Raw genomic sequence first — 16,997 nt, forward strand, 5'->3', positions numbered from 1 at the left:
TGAACATTCATATCATAGTCTGGTGGACAGCTTTTTATTTGATATCTTAACATAATAAATATGCAGCAAAGAATAAATAGTACTGAGTGTACCTTAGACATTCAAGCATCAAAATCTCACAGAAAAACATCTACATGCAGTTATTAAATACCCTGTTAGCCCAGTTGGGTCATGGTGACAAAAGCCACTTGAATGACAGACTGCCCTAGCAGCGTGTCAGCATCTGTCTCCCAGAGGCACGTGCTGCGGCAGCCAGTGCTCATTCATCCAGGTTGTACCAAGCAGAGTTTCTATGCCTTTTTTTTAATAAGTCAAAACAAGGTTTGTCTTCATAGCCTTGACTGTCCTGGACTTGCTTTTTAGACTAGGCTGGTCTTGAACTCACAGAAATACACCTGCCTTTGCCTCCCTGAGTGCTAGGATTACAGCTGTGTGCCACCGTGCCCAGTACACTAAGATATTTTTATTAACTCATGCCTTCAAGGATAATTTTCTCAGGACCCTGTTTAAGAACAATGAAAGACTCTACCCAGCAGAGTATCAAAGCAAATGCTGAGACTCATAGCCAAACTTTAAGCAGAGTGCAGGGAATCTTATGAGAGAAGGGGGAGATAGAAAGGCCTGGAAGGGACAGGAGCTCCAAGAATACATGAAATAAAGATGTCTCACGTATAAATAAAAGACATGTTTATGAATATAATAAAAACAAAGCTATAAATAGTTGGAGTAGTTAGAGATAATAATTTGTCTGACACACAGCAAGTGGCTGTGCCAAACGTACCCTAGAAATGGCAAGAAATAGAAACATAAAAATTACTCTTAGCAAAAATTTATGATGGCATAAATTTTACATCTAAAATGTTTGGTTTAATAAAGAGGTTTAGACCTTATGGAGAGAAATAATTGCCACAAAATGCTTAAGTTTCAAAAAATGATGCTCTCAGCTGAATAACTGAAGAAGTGGTTAGCAGCCCACAGCACTTACCTTGTTCGGCTTGAGTTCGAGGAGGATGAAACATCGTGTTTGACCCGCCGTGCAGGTTGTAACCCCCGCCACGGACTGCAGCTCATCTTTTAGGTTTAGCTCCTCTTCCTGGACAATGCTGGCTGTTTGGTTAAGTGTGACTCGCCAAAAGACCTGCACATCTTCAAAGGCCCTGTGTACAGACAAACACATGGCATGTAGGGACAGAGTGGCACGCAGGGCCTGGCACGGACGCTAACTGTGCTGCTCCAGCATTCACTAGATGACGGACAATGCTGAAAGTGAGCAGCATTCCTTCAGCAGATGAGAAGCCTAAGGCTCACGGTCTCACAGCATTCTCTGAGTACGTGCTGTTCAGTGGCGGAGTGCCACCAGCGAGTACCGTTAAGCAAAATTCTTTCTGTCCAATGTAAAACGGCAGAAGGAATCTCTGCCCTCAAGTAAATGGGATTATTTGTTTTATAACAATAATTCCTCTAGAGAAAGATACTACTCCTAAAACCAGATTTAATTGTAATATTAAAAACCAAAAACGTCTCCTACAATTTTACAGAATAGGCCCCAAATGGAAGATTTAATCCATACACAGGTGCATACAGACAGCACTACAGAATTCGCATGTGAGGAGAGTTTTGATGCTCCCATCTCCCTTGGAGCTCAGTGGCTACACACACAGTCATCATGCAGTGGTTGATAAAGTGATGGCCTAAATCAGCTGACATCGATCTGATCTAGGCATTGCTATGTTATGGCTGAAACCCCAATGCATTAAGCAACAGATTGAGAACGAAAGCGTTCTGGGTTAGTAAGGTGGTTTGGCCAGTGAAAGAACAGGCCATTTAGCCTGACAGCCTGAATTTAATCCCTAAGACCCAGGGAAGAAGACAAGTGACAACTGACCAACACACGCCATCAGTGGGTATGCACCCACACACAGATAATTATAGTAAATACATTTGTTAACTAAAAGAATGTATACTAACACTGTCAAGCTAGCTTGCCAGCCACCTCCTGTCAGCATTCGCCTTGCCTTCATTGTCATGTATGAGTCTTAAGTTCTGTATAGAATTCTAGGATGTTATATCCGCGTGCACACGCACACACACCCCTACCTGTTTGGCTGCCTCGTGACAACTAGGCTCTGTCTGCTCTTGTCAGCTCCTGCCCTCAGTTCCAGGCCTCTTTGGGACTCCTCACTGAAGCCTACGATGCCATTGTGGAGGTCACTCCCTAGAAAGGAAAATGTGGGCTATAACACACTTAGGAATTTATAAGCCAAACAGAACAACACACAATAAGACAAGGTGAAAGCCCTCAGGTCGAGGCTGGCCGCCTGCTTTTCTAATGAGACTCCACAGCACATCTGATAGTAGCTGACACTTTTCATGCTTTGCTAGCTCAAAGTCTGTGCATGCCCACACAGCCCCAGCACAGCAGCAGCTCTTCTCCGGCTGTGCTCTGTTGTCATCCAGCACGAGGAGAGCGCCAGTTTGTGGCGGGCTGTTAATTAATATTTGTAAAGTAAATGATCTGTGTAATAAATTCACCTTCCTTTAAGTGTGCAGACAGTTTTTAATCACACGCTCCCTTATCTACCCCAGGAAAAAAAGAGAAAGTGATTAGGCAAATCCTGAGCATCTGAGTGTTAGAGGCTCACTTGTGGTTACTGGGACAATTACACACATATGCATGCAAACACACTCACACATACTCTCTCTCTCTCTCACACACACACACATACACTCACAATCACAGAAGCATAAGCAGAATCCAACCTGGGGTGGATAGCATGCCGACACAGTGATTGCATGTTCAACCAGCACATGAGTGAATGTGGGTTAGGCTAGCATCTTCACTATGGGACAGTGTCTGCTTTCAAGTGTCCCAACCTTTCAAAATGATCCTAAAGCAGTGGTCCTCAAATCTTCCTAATGCTGTGGCCCTTTAACACAGTTCCCCATGTTCTGGTGACCCCAGCCATAAAATTATTTTTGTTGTTACTTCATAACTGTAATTTTTCTACTGTTACAAATCATAATGTAAATATTTTTGGAGATAGATGTCTGTCAAGGGGGTGCAACCCACAGGTTGAGAACCTCTGTCATAGAAGGAATGATCCTAAAGCAATCAACCACAGAAACAATTTGCACCAGCCACCCAGAAATCTAAGTTAACGAGGTTCCAAAAGGACCTAATTTCTAGAGGTAAACACTGGGGCAAGTTAATGAGATGAAAAGCTATGTAACTGTAGTGCTTGGAGAGAGACAAAAGTGACCAGAAGGCCTGTCTCCAAGCCAGCTCTGAAGTATACGGAAATGTGGACACCAACTGTCACGGGTATGTGTGTGACAGGCTACCTTTGTCCTCACTCCTCCTGTCTGTTCTTTATCAGCTGAACTGATAAGCCTCATTTCCATCAATTAATCATAACAATCACTTCTTAGCTTAACTTTAGAATATGATGATAACGCCTCCTCTTTGATAACAATTGTTCCTTCCCCAGATTTGGTTCTATTTGCTGAAATTTATAGTTTCCTGTTTTCCTTTGTAGGACAATAGCAATTGACTGGGATCTAATTAAAATTCTCTTGTCACATCTACAATAAATCTGAGCCACATTTATAGTAAAGTGATTCTAGATTTCTAATATACCAGTGATCAAAACCAAACTAAATAAGCCATTTAGTACCTGTCTTCTTTTAAAGTTGGTTCCAACATCTAAATGTGGAAAGGTTGTGAAGACTGGCTGAGGACTGAGCAATCAATAAAGTTATTGATCTAGTTAAAACAGAAACATTAAGGGAAAGAGCCAGATGTATGTAAGATGCGGTGGGAACATGGGCAGAATAAAAGAACAGAGAGCCATGTGGTCATGTGGTCCTGGCTGGTGATGACACCATATGCTACACCATGTGGTGTCAACAGACCGGTGTGGCGAACCATCTACTACAGCCATACACCTGACGGAGAGTCACACATGCTCAGATACTTGACAGGCACAGAGCTGGATATGTTGTATTGCCTGATAATGTAGAAGCAGTTGCATGCCAAATGCCATCCGATCATACCATAATTGCCTTATTGACCACCAAAGAGTCCTCTCCCAACTACCCAACCCAAACTCGAGGCCTCTCCAATGTATGGTAACTAATATAGCACTGCTTTGTTTTGTTTTTCTCATTTATTTTTACTGATTACAGTTGATTCAATTTGTATCCCAGCTGTAGCCTTCTCCCTCATTCCCTCCCAATCCCACCCTCCCTCCCTCATCTCCCATGCCCCTCTCCAAATCCACTGACAGGGGAGGTCCTTCTCCCCTTCCCTTTGACCCTAGCCTATACCTTTAATCAGGACAGGCTGCATTGTATTCCTCTATGGCCTGGCAAGGCTGCTCCCTGCTCAGGGGGAGGTGATCAAAGAGCAGGCCACTGAGTTCATGTCAGACACAGTCCCTGTTCCCTTTACTAGGACACCCACTTGGAGACTGAGCTGCCATGGGCTACATCTGTGCAGGGGTTCTAGGTTATCTCCATGCATGGTCCTTGATTGGAGTATCAGTCTCAGAAAAGACCTCTGGGCCCAGGTTTTTTGATTCTGTTGCTCTCCTTGTGGAAGTCCTGTTCCCTCCAGGTCTTTTTAGCTCTGCTTCTTTCGTAAGATTCCCTGCACTCTGCCCAAAGTTTGGCTATGAGTCTCAGCATCTGCTTCGGTACTCTGATGGGTAGAGCCTTTCAGAGGCCCTCTGTGGTAAGCTCCTGGCCTATTCCCTGTTTTCTCCCTCTTCCAATGTCCACTGTTTGCCTTTCTGAATGAGATTGAACATCTTACCCAGGGTCCTCCTTCTTGCTTAGCTTCTTTAGGTGTAGATTTTAGTATGATTATCCTGTATTATATGTCTAATATCCACTTATAAGTGAGTATATAGCATGTGTGTCTTTCTGCTTCTGGGATACCTCACTCAGGATGATCTTTTCTAGATCTTACCATCTGCTGGCAAATTACATGATTTCCCTGTTTTTAATTGCTGAGTAGTATTCTATTGAGTAAATGTACCACAATTTCTGTATCCATTCCTCCGTTGAGGAATATCTGCGTTGTTTCCAGATAATGGCTATTACAAATAAAGCTGCTACGAACATGGTTGAGCAAATGTCCTTGTTGTATACTTGAGTATATATGTTTGATGATATATGCCTAGGAGTGGTATATCTGGATACTGAGGAAGCACTATTCCTAATTGTCTGAGAAAGCGCCAGATTGTGTTCCAAGTGATTGTACAAGTTTACATTCCCACTAGCAATGGAAGACCTTTCCTCTTTCTCCACATCCTCTCCAACATGTGTTGTCACTTGAGTTTTTGATCTTAGCCATTCTGATGAGTGTAAAGTGAAATCTCAGGGTCATTTTGATTTGCATTTCCCTGATGACTAAGAATGTTGAGCATTTCTTTAAGTGTTTCTCTGCCATTCAATATTCCTGTATAGAGAATTCTCTGTTTAGCTCTGTTCCCCATTTTTAAATTGGATTACTTTGTTTGTTGGTGTTTAACTTCTTGAGTTCAATTTTCATATTCTAGATATTAGCCCTCTGTCAGATATAGGGTTGGTGAAGATCCTTTCCCAATCTATAGGCTATCATTTTGTTTTGATGACAGTGTCCTTTGCTTACAGAAGCTTTTCAGTCTCATGAGGTCCCACTTATTGATTGTTGCTCTTAGAGCCTATACTGTTGGTGTTCTGTTCAGGAAGTCGTCTCCTGTGCCAATGAGTTCCAGGGTCTTCCTACAGTACTGTGAAAAACAGCAAGGAGCCACTAGAAACCATTTTTACTTTCATGGGACTGATGTAGGCTGCACTAATTTCTAGATATTTTGGTTGTAAGCCGTGGTCATAGCTGAATGGCTATAACAAAACATTTAAATCATAGAATGTGAGGGTGGTGCTTAATTCCAAACTAATTTTAATAGAAATATACAAATTACATTAAACTAATGTAAAAAAAAAATAAACTTGCAGAAGTGAATTAAAATTTACATTGCTCCCAATTAACTGTTGAAATAGGAATGATGTTACTCATAATTAGTGAACAGTTATAGGGTAACTAGGAAAAACAGTGTAAAGGAAGTCACCACAGCGTTGTAACTGCAGGGGCACAGCTGCCTAACAGTGAGTCCTCAGGTCTAGTGCCTCCCTTGAGAGCAGCTAATACCACAGGATTGTATACCTTGAGGTTACTAAGCATAAAGTCCACATGTTCTTATCACAGAGACATTAAGATTTGAGATGACGGATACGTTCGTTAGCTTGCTTTAATTATTCAACAGTTTGTTCACGAATCACGTCCCATGTATATGAAAATAGATAATATATAGTCAAAATAAAATATAGTCATGAGATGGCCTTGCTACTACTTTAAGTTGTTATTGACAAGCTGATCTACTGAATGGTACACAGCATCCCTGGCAGTTCCCACCAAGCCCAGGCGTGTGAGAACTTCCAAAATAACTAAAAATGTAAGCTGTCGCTTTATATATGTGTATAGGTACAAAGAGGATTTAGGCAGATGGAGAGAGGAGGGAGAGAGGCAGCAGGGCAATGATGGTATCAGTTGCATCAGATCCAAGACAGTAGAAATTCTGAACTACTGCAACCTAAATGTACAGGGCTTGTGTGCGTATGTGTGTATACATTGCATACACCACACATATATACACACAGTACATGCATTTATACATAAGAATGTATGTGTCTAACTAAGACAATGCTCATATCAGCTGTGAAGGTCAAAAACAACACAAGTTACTAATCTAATTCATGACATACATACAAGATTTCTTGACAATGACATCTTTGTCTTAGTACTTATTACTAAAAGTGGCTCAAAGATAAGAAAAAAGGTTTCAAAACAAGATAAACAATCATACGCTTGGATGTCAAAAACAGTGTTTTTCTAGAAAAAGAATGTGGAGTTAAGGGGTTTTGCCTATGTTGTGAAACTACAGCTTTATGAACCACGCACCTGACTCTATGCAAGTAACATCTGTAACACAAAGTGTGGTCTGACCTAAAAACATGAACCCGTTACTTTAGAGAGACACTTATCTCTCCTCATTGTTGTTATTTAGACAGGGTCTCACTGTTTCCCTGGATGACCTGGACCTCACTATGTAGGCCAGGATGGTCTTCAACTTGTACAGGTCTTCCTGCCTGCTGAATGCTGCAATTAAAAGCATGTACCACCAGGTCCATCAATTCTTACTGAATTATTAGAAGGGACTCAGATAATGGTCTTAACCTATAGGTTAGACAGACTAAATGCACTGTATTGTGAAAATTCACACAGCACCTCTGGCTGCGCATTGCTGTTACCTGCAATGACGACTAGGACAAAGGCTGAAAACCCCCTGTCGTCCTTTCCTCTCACGATCTGTGCTCCCCCTTGAGGATCTGTGAGAAACACATAGAAGAACTCCTGCCCCTCCGGCTCATCATCATCCAGAATCCGAACTGCTGTTTTACGCTCTCTTTCCCCATCGAGAAATGTCAGGCTGAGTGTTTGTTCTTCAAAGTCTTCTTCCTCCACTGCCCACGTTAGGTTACCAGCGCCATCGCCATCTTGAAAGGGCCACACACTGGGCTCCTCCTCAGCACACCTTCCACCAAAAGTCCTGACGGTTACGCTGACATTGCCGGCAAAGCCGCCGGTCCTCTGGATGAGGATTTCTGCAGTACTGAATGTGCTGTTCTTCACTTCCTCCGCCACATAAACAATGGGCGGCCCAAGACTCAGTACGCCGTAGACCACAGCATGAGTCGTTCCCGGGACCAAGTCGGGCCTCTCAGACACAGCACTGTGAGCGGTGACAAGTTTCACAGGGGTGGCAGACACACCTGCTGTCTCTGTAACTGGGACAAACACCCCGGTGGACGGAATGGCAGTTACCTTGCTTGTGTTAGGGTGTGGGGTGAAACCAGTCTGCACCCCAAGGAGAGTGCTGTCAGCTGCCGCAGCCATTGCTGTCACAGGGACAGAAACGCCCTCCCCCGCCAGGTCATCACTGTCCAGTACGGTGACCACTGCGACACTGAGATCTAGGTTTAGGCGAGGTCTCCAATTCACATCACCCTTTCCTAGTCCCTTAGTTTCTACTGAAGTGAGATTAACGTAAAACATTTCTTCTGTCTCAGGAAGCTGATCATTAATAATGGTTATTTCAAAATCAGCCTCCACCTGGAATCTGTGAAAAGAAACTTCACCGTTCTGAACGGGCTCAAAGTCTTCCCGAGGCGTGGCGCTGTCTGCGGTCGTCGCATAGAAGACTTTAATCAGATCACTACAAAACCCGAACAGTCTTTGCACATGGATTCGGACTGCCTGTGCATCCTCTGACACTGTGATATTTCTTGAGCTAGGGGAAAACTGGAAGACTCCCATGGGTTCAATTTCAGCAGTGGTAAAACCTGATCTGGAAAAAAATTACAACATAAGGAGTGATTTTAACGTAGGAATACTGCTGTAGAGTTCTTTCCTTCAACTCTTAAAATGCTGCTCATTCCTAAGAATTATCCTAGAAATACTGTGTTCTTTTGAACTCCATAAAACCTTATTTATACACTGACAAGTAAAAGCACAAGAAACATAACAAGCAGAGGCTGCAGCAGCAGGAACAGGGCCAAACACAGCTTAGGGATAGTGCATATCTGAGCCCTGACTGGCCGCTTGGAACATGAGGGTCCTATGGCCTGGCAAAAGGGCCAGAGCCTCTTTGATGTTCCAAGTGCTGGCTTTCTCTCATAGCTACTAAGATGAGATATTCATCTTACTGTGAGCAAAATTCTCATGTTTTCTAGTTCTCAGCAAAGAAACTATCCTCTCACAAAAATGTAACTAATGCTTGTGCATAATTTAGAAATATCACTGGTTGAAAATTTATCTGTAACTCTTACCTACATATTTTTATCAAGAATAGTAACATCAAAAGTTATAGTTAATGGTATGGCAGCCTATCCTGACCAGGGACATATTTTGAAAGGTAGCATTTACAGAAAATTTAAAAATAAAACAGCTTATGTTTATATATTAATATATCAAATTTATATATATATGTACATATATATATCAAATCATATATATTTGAGTGATGTTTTAGCAGCTACCTAGAGTCCATCCATTTCCACTGAGAAGCACTTAAATATAGTTAAGAGTTCAGACAGCTTCTTGAGAGCCCAAGATCAAATACTGATTTGGAATGTAATATTAGGCTCATTTCATAACCTATCTGTCCTAGTTAGTTGCCTAACTTGATACAAGCTAGAATTATTGGGAAAGAGAAACCTCAGGTAAGAAAATGCCTCACCACATTGCCTGCAGGCACGTCTGTGGGGCATTATCTTGATTAAGGATTAACGAGGGAGGTCCCAGCTCACTGAGAGCCATGTTACCCTTGCTCTGGGAATCCAAGCTGAGCAAGCCATGCAGAGCAAGCCAGCAGGCAGCATCCTTCATGTGTCTGCATGAGCTCCTGCCTCCACACTCCCGCCTGCCCTGATGAGGATGACCTGAGAGCTGTGGAATGAAACAAACCTCTCCCTCCGCATTTCTTTCGGTCATGGTGTTTTATCACAGCAACAGAAAGCTAAGCAGAATACAGCCTATCAGCTACTTACTTATGAAATGGGATTCATATTTAGTACCCAGGATGAGCTCAGGGCAGACTTACAGCCATGTCTGGGTTAGGTAAGCACATTAACTTATTCGTTATTAATGTTGTTGTTAAAGACATTCAAATTTGTCACCCTGAAATATGTTCTTTGGACAAATTATTTTAAATGGGATATATCAAAGCATATTTCTCTCCACATGCAAACATGAATGCAACCATCTTTGAACACTCACTAGTCCATTACTGTGTCACTCAGCCTTGTCTGTTATTTTGGCCAAGCCCATGCCAAGTAGAAGAAAAGTTGACTGCTTTTAGGTTGACCTGAACGTATACTGGGCTCCATATAAATAGTTATTATAGATAAATAACAATGCTAAATAAATTAAACAGAAAGGAGTCACCAAATTCAACAAGTAACACCAGTAACTAACTGTAATACTTAACACATATTCTTAAAGATCTGTGGAAGAGTCTGCATCTCTTCCACAGAGGACAGTTCCTTTTAAGGAAACCATGAGCCCAGGTGTCCACACCTTGGCTGGAGGTCAAGGTGAGCTCACTGTATGGCAGAAAGTGGGGCCTCCACTGACGGTGTCCTCCCACTCTGTCTCTGGCATGCAAGTTGTAAGTTGCTCCACACGAATCTCAGGGTGCCTTGTTCTAGTTTGACCAACACATTGTGAATGATTTCTTAAATCAGTGGTTCTCAACTTCCTTAATGCTGTGACCCTTTTAACAGAGTCCCTCATGCTGTGGTGACCCCAACCACAAAATCATTGTCACTGCTGCTTCATAACTACAAGTTTGCTACTCTTATGAATTATAATAAAAATATTTAATATGCAGGATGTCTGACATGCGACCCCTGTGAAAGGGTTGTTTGACCCCAGGAGGTCACGACGGACCCGTGGGTTGAGAACATGGGTTGGATGGTGAAATTATCCTGGCCATACCTAAACTGAGCTCCGCCGGCAGTGCTGCTCCTCAGGCCTGACAGATGAAGGACAAAAGCCTCTGGCCGACCAGGGCTGGGAAATGCCCACAGCACAATTCCCTTCCTCCGTTCTCCATGCAAAAAAGAAAGGCTCCCTGTAAAAAGAATGACAGGAAGTAGGATTTCACTCCTCTCTTCTGCTTTTTAATTTCTAGTCTACATGCATGGGTGTTTTCTCTTCACATATATCTGTGAACCATATGTGTGCAATGCCTGTGGAGGCCGGACAGGGCATAGGATCCCCCGGGACCAGACTCACAGATGAGTCATCTTGTGGGTGCGGGGGACGAAGCCCAGGTCTTCTGGAAAAGCAGCCAGTGCTCTTAACGACTGAGCCATTGCTCCAGCCCAGCTGTGCTTCTAAAACTCGAATTTGATGCTAAAACATACACTGATATGATCTCTTCTCCAAAATTTGATTTGGTTCCAAGAAGATAAAATGTTTAATACAGGGAAGAAGAGATTAATACATTTATAGAAATCTTCTGAGACCACACAGCCCTGGTTTCTTACTCTTTACTTGCTCCCCTCTTTCCTTCCCTCTCCCCCTCTCTGTCTCTTCTCCTTCACCTTCCCTTTTTCTCTGTTTTCCCTCTTTCGCCTCAACTACCAAATCTAGCAATGAAATCAGATTGGTTAGAGTGGTGTTAGGCAAGCTTTCTTATAAGTTTGGTACTGCGCTGTGGTTAAAATTCTGGACACAGCATTACTTAACAGCTTCGTATCACAGAAATTTGGGGTAAAATATCACAATATATGTATTTAATTTTAGGTTACTTCAGAAGAAAATATCTCAAGTAAGAAATTATAATTGTTAAGTCTAACCTAAAAGTTTAGGAATTATATTTATTATTCATTATATTTAAGTTATTATAAAAGATCAAAAGAGTAGTGTAACTTATTTGAAGACATTTCGTACTGTTTGCAAGTTTCTTTTTTGTTTAATCAAGTTAATATAAATTCACTACCATTTTTTTCAAAACAAGATTCCCACATGTAGACTGTAAGTGATTAATTATACATTAACAGGCATATCACCAAAAATGACAGAGGGAAGAATAACCATAAATGAGTGTGGAAAAGGGGGTTGGAAATGTATATAAGAAAGATAACAGTAGATCTTTAATTTAGGGGATAAAAGAAACTAAGACTCATCATCAGCTGACAGGTAAGATCCAGGCTCCTCTGCCCTGGAGGCGACACGCTCTAGCCAAGGCAACTCGGGCACCAGGGGGTCACCAGTGAAGCAGTAGACAGCCTCAGTCTACACCGGGACTCTTCCACCACAGCTGCTGATGTAACAAAGATGTCATTTGTGGTGTCTCAATTCTGTTCTCATCTTCTAATGGGCTTCAGCTGTCACTCACTTTCTTAGCTAAATGCATCCTAGGAAAACAAAATCATCCCACCTTCACGGAGGGAGTGTGGATCTCAGCCCTTATATGAGTCACGAGATTGATGAGCCGCAGTAACATTTGTCTGGGGAGCTGGGAAACACTGCAAATAACTGGGTGCAAAATTTCTGAGACAGATGTGGGGAGTTGGTCACAACTGCATTCAGAGGAAACTGCAGTGAGCTCTGCACCGTGAGGCCACGGCATCCAACATCCATGCCTGGCTGTTCTCAAAGGGCTACTGACAACTTTAAGCATCAACATGTGAAGTGACAGCTGCCCATCTGTCAGAAGTGCAGGAGAACATGCGGTAGGTACACAGCTGTGTCTTCATTGCTCTATCAGCCACCTGAGCTACTGAAGGCTACTTTTAAAAACTCCTAAGGATTGACAGAGCTGTTTGCTTGTTTTTTTCCATGCTGGGTAACGATCATTTTTACACGGTGTATAAAGATTTCAGTCTCATTGAAGAGTTCTTGTCCTCCTGCCCAAGGAGCCCGTGTCATCCAGGTTATGCGGAAGAGAGCTGCTGTGAGTCCATGGCACTGAGTGAGGACTCTCACAGCTAGTGTCTGGGGAGGGATAACCCCGATGGCCATCAATTGCACGGCTCCATGTTCTGCAGGCTTGACTAGAGAAGCTACAACTCACCCCATGCTGGAGTCATGTTGCCAACGACAACAGGCTCAGGGAGTTCTGACCCAGGAGCATATCCCGTGGCCCAGGCCACAGAGAGCCCGCCGAACGTGCCTCTCCTACAGACCGTGACCTCGCTTGTGCCGGTTGTGATGTCCACGAGTCGGAAAGCAGTGGATTCAAATCCAACCTGGAGAAAGATACGCTTAGAGGGCATCAACTCCTGTGGAAGTTTCCTGGTCTTTGAAAAGTGGGCTAAACGTGAACTCCTCTTTGGGTCATACAATTTATTCTTCCATAGGATGGTACACTCAGAAGAGAAAAACTTTAGAAAAATCTCAGATTTGAAATTTCATTCTGTTCTATGCTTCACATTATAGTTTCCAGTTTTCTTTCTTTCTTGTAAACATGTAATCATTTGAATTATAAAATATCCAAAAAAATTAATGGAATAATAATTAAATGAAAGCAAAAGAGTTTAAATTACCTTGCTTTAAAAGTCTGCAGTGTACTAAAAACTGCATGGTCCTGGCATAGAAACAGACTGGTGGATCAATGGAATCAAATAGAAGACCCTGACATAAATCCACACACGTATTGACACCTGATTTTTTACAAAGATGCCAAAACCATTCAATGGAAGAAAGACTGCATCTTCAACAAATGGTGCTCATCTAACTGGATAGCTACATGTAGAAAAATACAAATAGATTCATACTTAGCACCCTGCACAAAACTAAAGTCCAAGTGGATCAAAGACCTCAACAAAAAACCAGACACACTAAACTGCTTAGAAGAAAAAGTGGGGAAGACCCTTGAACTCATTGGCACAGGAGACAATTTCCTGAACAGAATACCAATAGCACAGGCTCTAAGAGCAACAATGAATAGATGGGACCTCATGAAACTGAAAAGCTTCTGTAAAGCAAAGGACACTGTTGTCAGAACAAACCAACTTCGTACAGATTGGGAAAGGATCTTCACCAACCCTATATCTGACAGAGGACTGATATCCAGAATATATGAAGAACTCAAGAAGTTAAACAGCAACAAATCAAGTAATCCAATTATAAAATGGAGTACAGAGCTAAACAGAGAATTCTCAATAGAGGAATACCGAATGGCAGAGAAACACTTAAAGAAATGTTCAACATCCTTAGTCATAAGGGAAATACAAATCAAAACAACCCTAAGATTTCACCTTATACTCATCAGAATGGCTAAGATCAAAAACTCAAGTGACAACATATGCTGGAGAGGTTGTGGAGAAAGGGGAACCCTCCTCCACTGCTGGTGGGAATGTAAACTTGTACAACCACTCTGGAAAGCAATCTGGCGCTTCCTCAGACAACTAGGAATAGCGCTTCCTCAAGATCCAGCTATACCACTCCTAGGCATATATCCAAAAGATTCTCAAGTACACAATAAGGACATTTGCTCAACCATATTTGTAGCAGTCTTATTTGTAATAGCCAGAAGCTGGAAACAGCCCAGATGCCCCTCAGTGGAGGAATGGATGCACAAATTGTGGTATATCTACACAATGGAATATTACTCAGCAATAAAAAACAAGGAAATCATGAAATTTGCAGGTAAATGGTGGGATCTGGAAAAGATCATCCTGAGTGAGTTATCCCAGAAGCAGAAAGATGCACATGGTATATACTCACTCATATAGACATATAATATAGGATAAACCTACTAAAATCTGTACACCTAAAGAAACTAATTTAGAGGGAGGACTCTTGCTAAAATGCTCGATTCCTATCAAGAAAGGCAAAGAGGATGGACATCAGAAGAAGGAGAAAAGAGGGAACAAGTCAGGAGCCTGACACAGAGGACCTCTGAAAGGCTATGCCCTGCAGACTGTCAATGCAGATGCTGAGATTTATGGGCAACCTGTGGGCAGAATGCAGGGAATCTTATGAAAGAAGTGGGAAACAGTAAGATCTGGAGAGGAAAGGAACTCCACAAGGAGAGCAACAGAACCAAAATATCTGAGCACAGGGGTCTTTCCTGAGACTGATACTCCAAGGACTATGCATGGAGATAACCTTAGACCCCTGCACAGATGTAGCCCATGGCAGTTCAGTATCCAAGTGGGTTCCATTGTAATAGGAACAGGGACTGTCTCTGACCTGAACTGATTGGCCTGCTCTTTAATTACCTCCCCCTAAGGGGAAAGCAGCATTACCAGGCCACAGAAGACAATGCAGCCACTCCTGATGAGATCTGATAGACTAGGATCAAAAGGAAGGAAAAGAGGACCTCCCCTATCAGTGGACTTGGGGAGGGGCATGCATGCAGAGGGTGGAGGAAGGGAGAGATTGGGATGGGAGGAGGGAAGGATCCACAGGAGGGATACAAAGTGAATAAAGTGTAATTAATAAAGAAAAAAAGTTTGTAGTGGCTATATGTCTTTCCTTTATTTGTTAATGTTAATTAATGAATTTCTCCTTCAGGCAGGGTGCCATGTATCCAGGCAGGCTGCTAACTCACTAGATTGCCAAGGATGGCCTTGAATTCCCTTTTCCTTCCTCAGCCTGCAGAGTGCTGGGATAAGAAGCATGAACCTCCATGTCCAGGCCTAAGGCAGCGTTTCCGTCTCCGTGTTCACTGGGGTCTTTCAGAACCTGGTCTGTGTGGACTCAACCTGTTTCCTTCCTTCCTTATCAAAACAGACCCTCTTTAAAGCTTTTGGTTCTTTCTTTAAATTTGACACTTTGGGGGAGGCTCTTAAAGTTGCAAAGGTAAGTTTGTTGTTTGACTATTTGTTCATTTGAAGTAACTATGTTTCACACAGTCGTCAAATAAGGTTCATGGGAAGGACAACCCCAGGGTTTGCGATTCATAGCTGAAGTTAGTTCTAATCAGTGGTTTACAATAAAGGCTGATTCCCAGTCTCACCTGAATGAATAGCTCAGGTTACATCTCCTGGCCTCAGCAAAAGGCAATCTAGGCTGCCACCCCCTGTAACACTCTGATGGGGTACATCTGGACACATGGGGTTTCTCAGGCCACTTCACTTCTGGAGTTCTCAAAGGCCAAAGAGTAACTTTCCGATGTTGTTTCTTTTTGGAATCAGGGTCTTACCTTAGCCCTGGGCCTGGAACTGACTGTATGGACCAGCTGGTCACACAGGGACAGAAATGGCCTGGGCCTACAGGTATGTGCCCCATGAATGCTCTGTTCTTGTTTCTATGCTGTAGACTCCACTTCAGACAGAGCAAATGTACCTGTGAGGACGTGCCAGAGGGAAGGGCACCCGCTGCCAGCCTGTGCTCGCATGCCCACCTCCTGCCCCGTCACCTGCCCCATGCCCCACCCCCGCAGGCCAGGCTTGCACACCCTGGGGCTCCTGTGGAGCGGTGGGACAGGGTTATGTCTCAGTCCAGCTTGAAAAGCACATGTTGTAGCCAACTGCACTTTTTTTTTTCTGGAAAACCCTAAAATGATAATTTTTGTTGTTTATTTTGGTTTGGTTTTTTCTGAGCCTATGAAATGACTGGAAATATTTTTCTGTAGCTTAAAAGAAACACGGACTCAGGTTAGAACAGTTACCAATACCAACCTAGATCAGCACAAACTACCTGTGGCAAACCAAAGCCCATTTATTAAACATGGATATTATTGGTAAATGTAAGTCTAAAATGTTTCATTCCAGTTTTAACTTTTTATTAAATAATTATTAGTTTTTAATTTTTATTAAATTTAATTAAATGCCTCAATGGTAAAGATTTGATATTTACATTTAGAAATTTTGTCTTTAGGTAACTATTCCTTTAAAGAGGACCTCACATTCTAGGCCCTACATTCCAACTGTCCAAGATAAAACCTCTCAACAAGTTGAAAAGAAAATAAATTTTCTACGTAATATTTGAAATTGACAAAATATTTTTATATAATGGGTCCTCTGGTGTACATTTGAGAAAACGGTTAGTCTTAAAAACGAAACAAGCCAACCAACCAAACAAGAGCCACCCTTTGGTCAGTTTTGCCTCTGGTAAATCGACCATGCACCAACGGATGGTTCCAACCCACGAATAAACTTTAAAAAGAGACAAGAAACTGAGCGCAGCGAAAGGTGGGACATTGATCCTTGAGGAGTGATAGGGAAGAGGGTGAATATGATCAAAATTAAGTGCATTCAGTCACAAGGGTTAAAAAACAGCCCACATTTTAAAAATAAAATCTTTCTTGATGGTGTGGGCTGTCACCAGAAACCACGTGGAAGCCCACGACCCGAGCTCCAGCTGACTGTGGGAGAGGGAGGCTCCCTTTACCATGGTGTGGAGGCCTGCAGACCACAGCTGAGAGGGGCACAGA

At 42.6% G+C, this 16,997-nt stretch overlaps 1 protein-coding gene across 1 annotated transcript in view; it reads right to left on the reverse strand.

The window, feature by feature from the left end:
* Positions 1–16,997, reverse strand: part of Adgrv1 (adhesion G protein-coupled receptor V1) — a 568,841-nt gene that overhangs the window by 339,443 nt on the left and 212,401 nt on the right. The window contains exons 72-76 of the mRNA XM_060383611.1: positions 12,687–12,861; positions 10,601–10,736; positions 7,354–8,450; positions 2,098–2,215; positions 986–1,157 (exon numbers count right to left, since the gene is read on the reverse strand). Coding sequence (XP_060239594.1) covers positions 986–1,157; positions 2,098–2,215; positions 7,354–8,450; positions 10,601–10,736; positions 12,687–12,861 — 1,698 coding nt within the window. The remainder of the gene's footprint in view (positions 1–985; positions 1,158–2,097; positions 2,216–7,353; positions 8,451–10,600; positions 10,737–12,686; positions 12,862–16,997) is intronic.

Source organism: Meriones unguiculatus, chromosome 5 (genome assembly GCF_030254825.1).
Source record: "Meriones unguiculatus strain TT.TT164.6M chromosome 5, Bangor_MerUng_6.1, whole genome shotgun sequence".
Lineage (NCBI taxonomy): Eukaryota > Metazoa > Chordata > Mammalia > Rodentia > Muridae > Meriones > Meriones unguiculatus.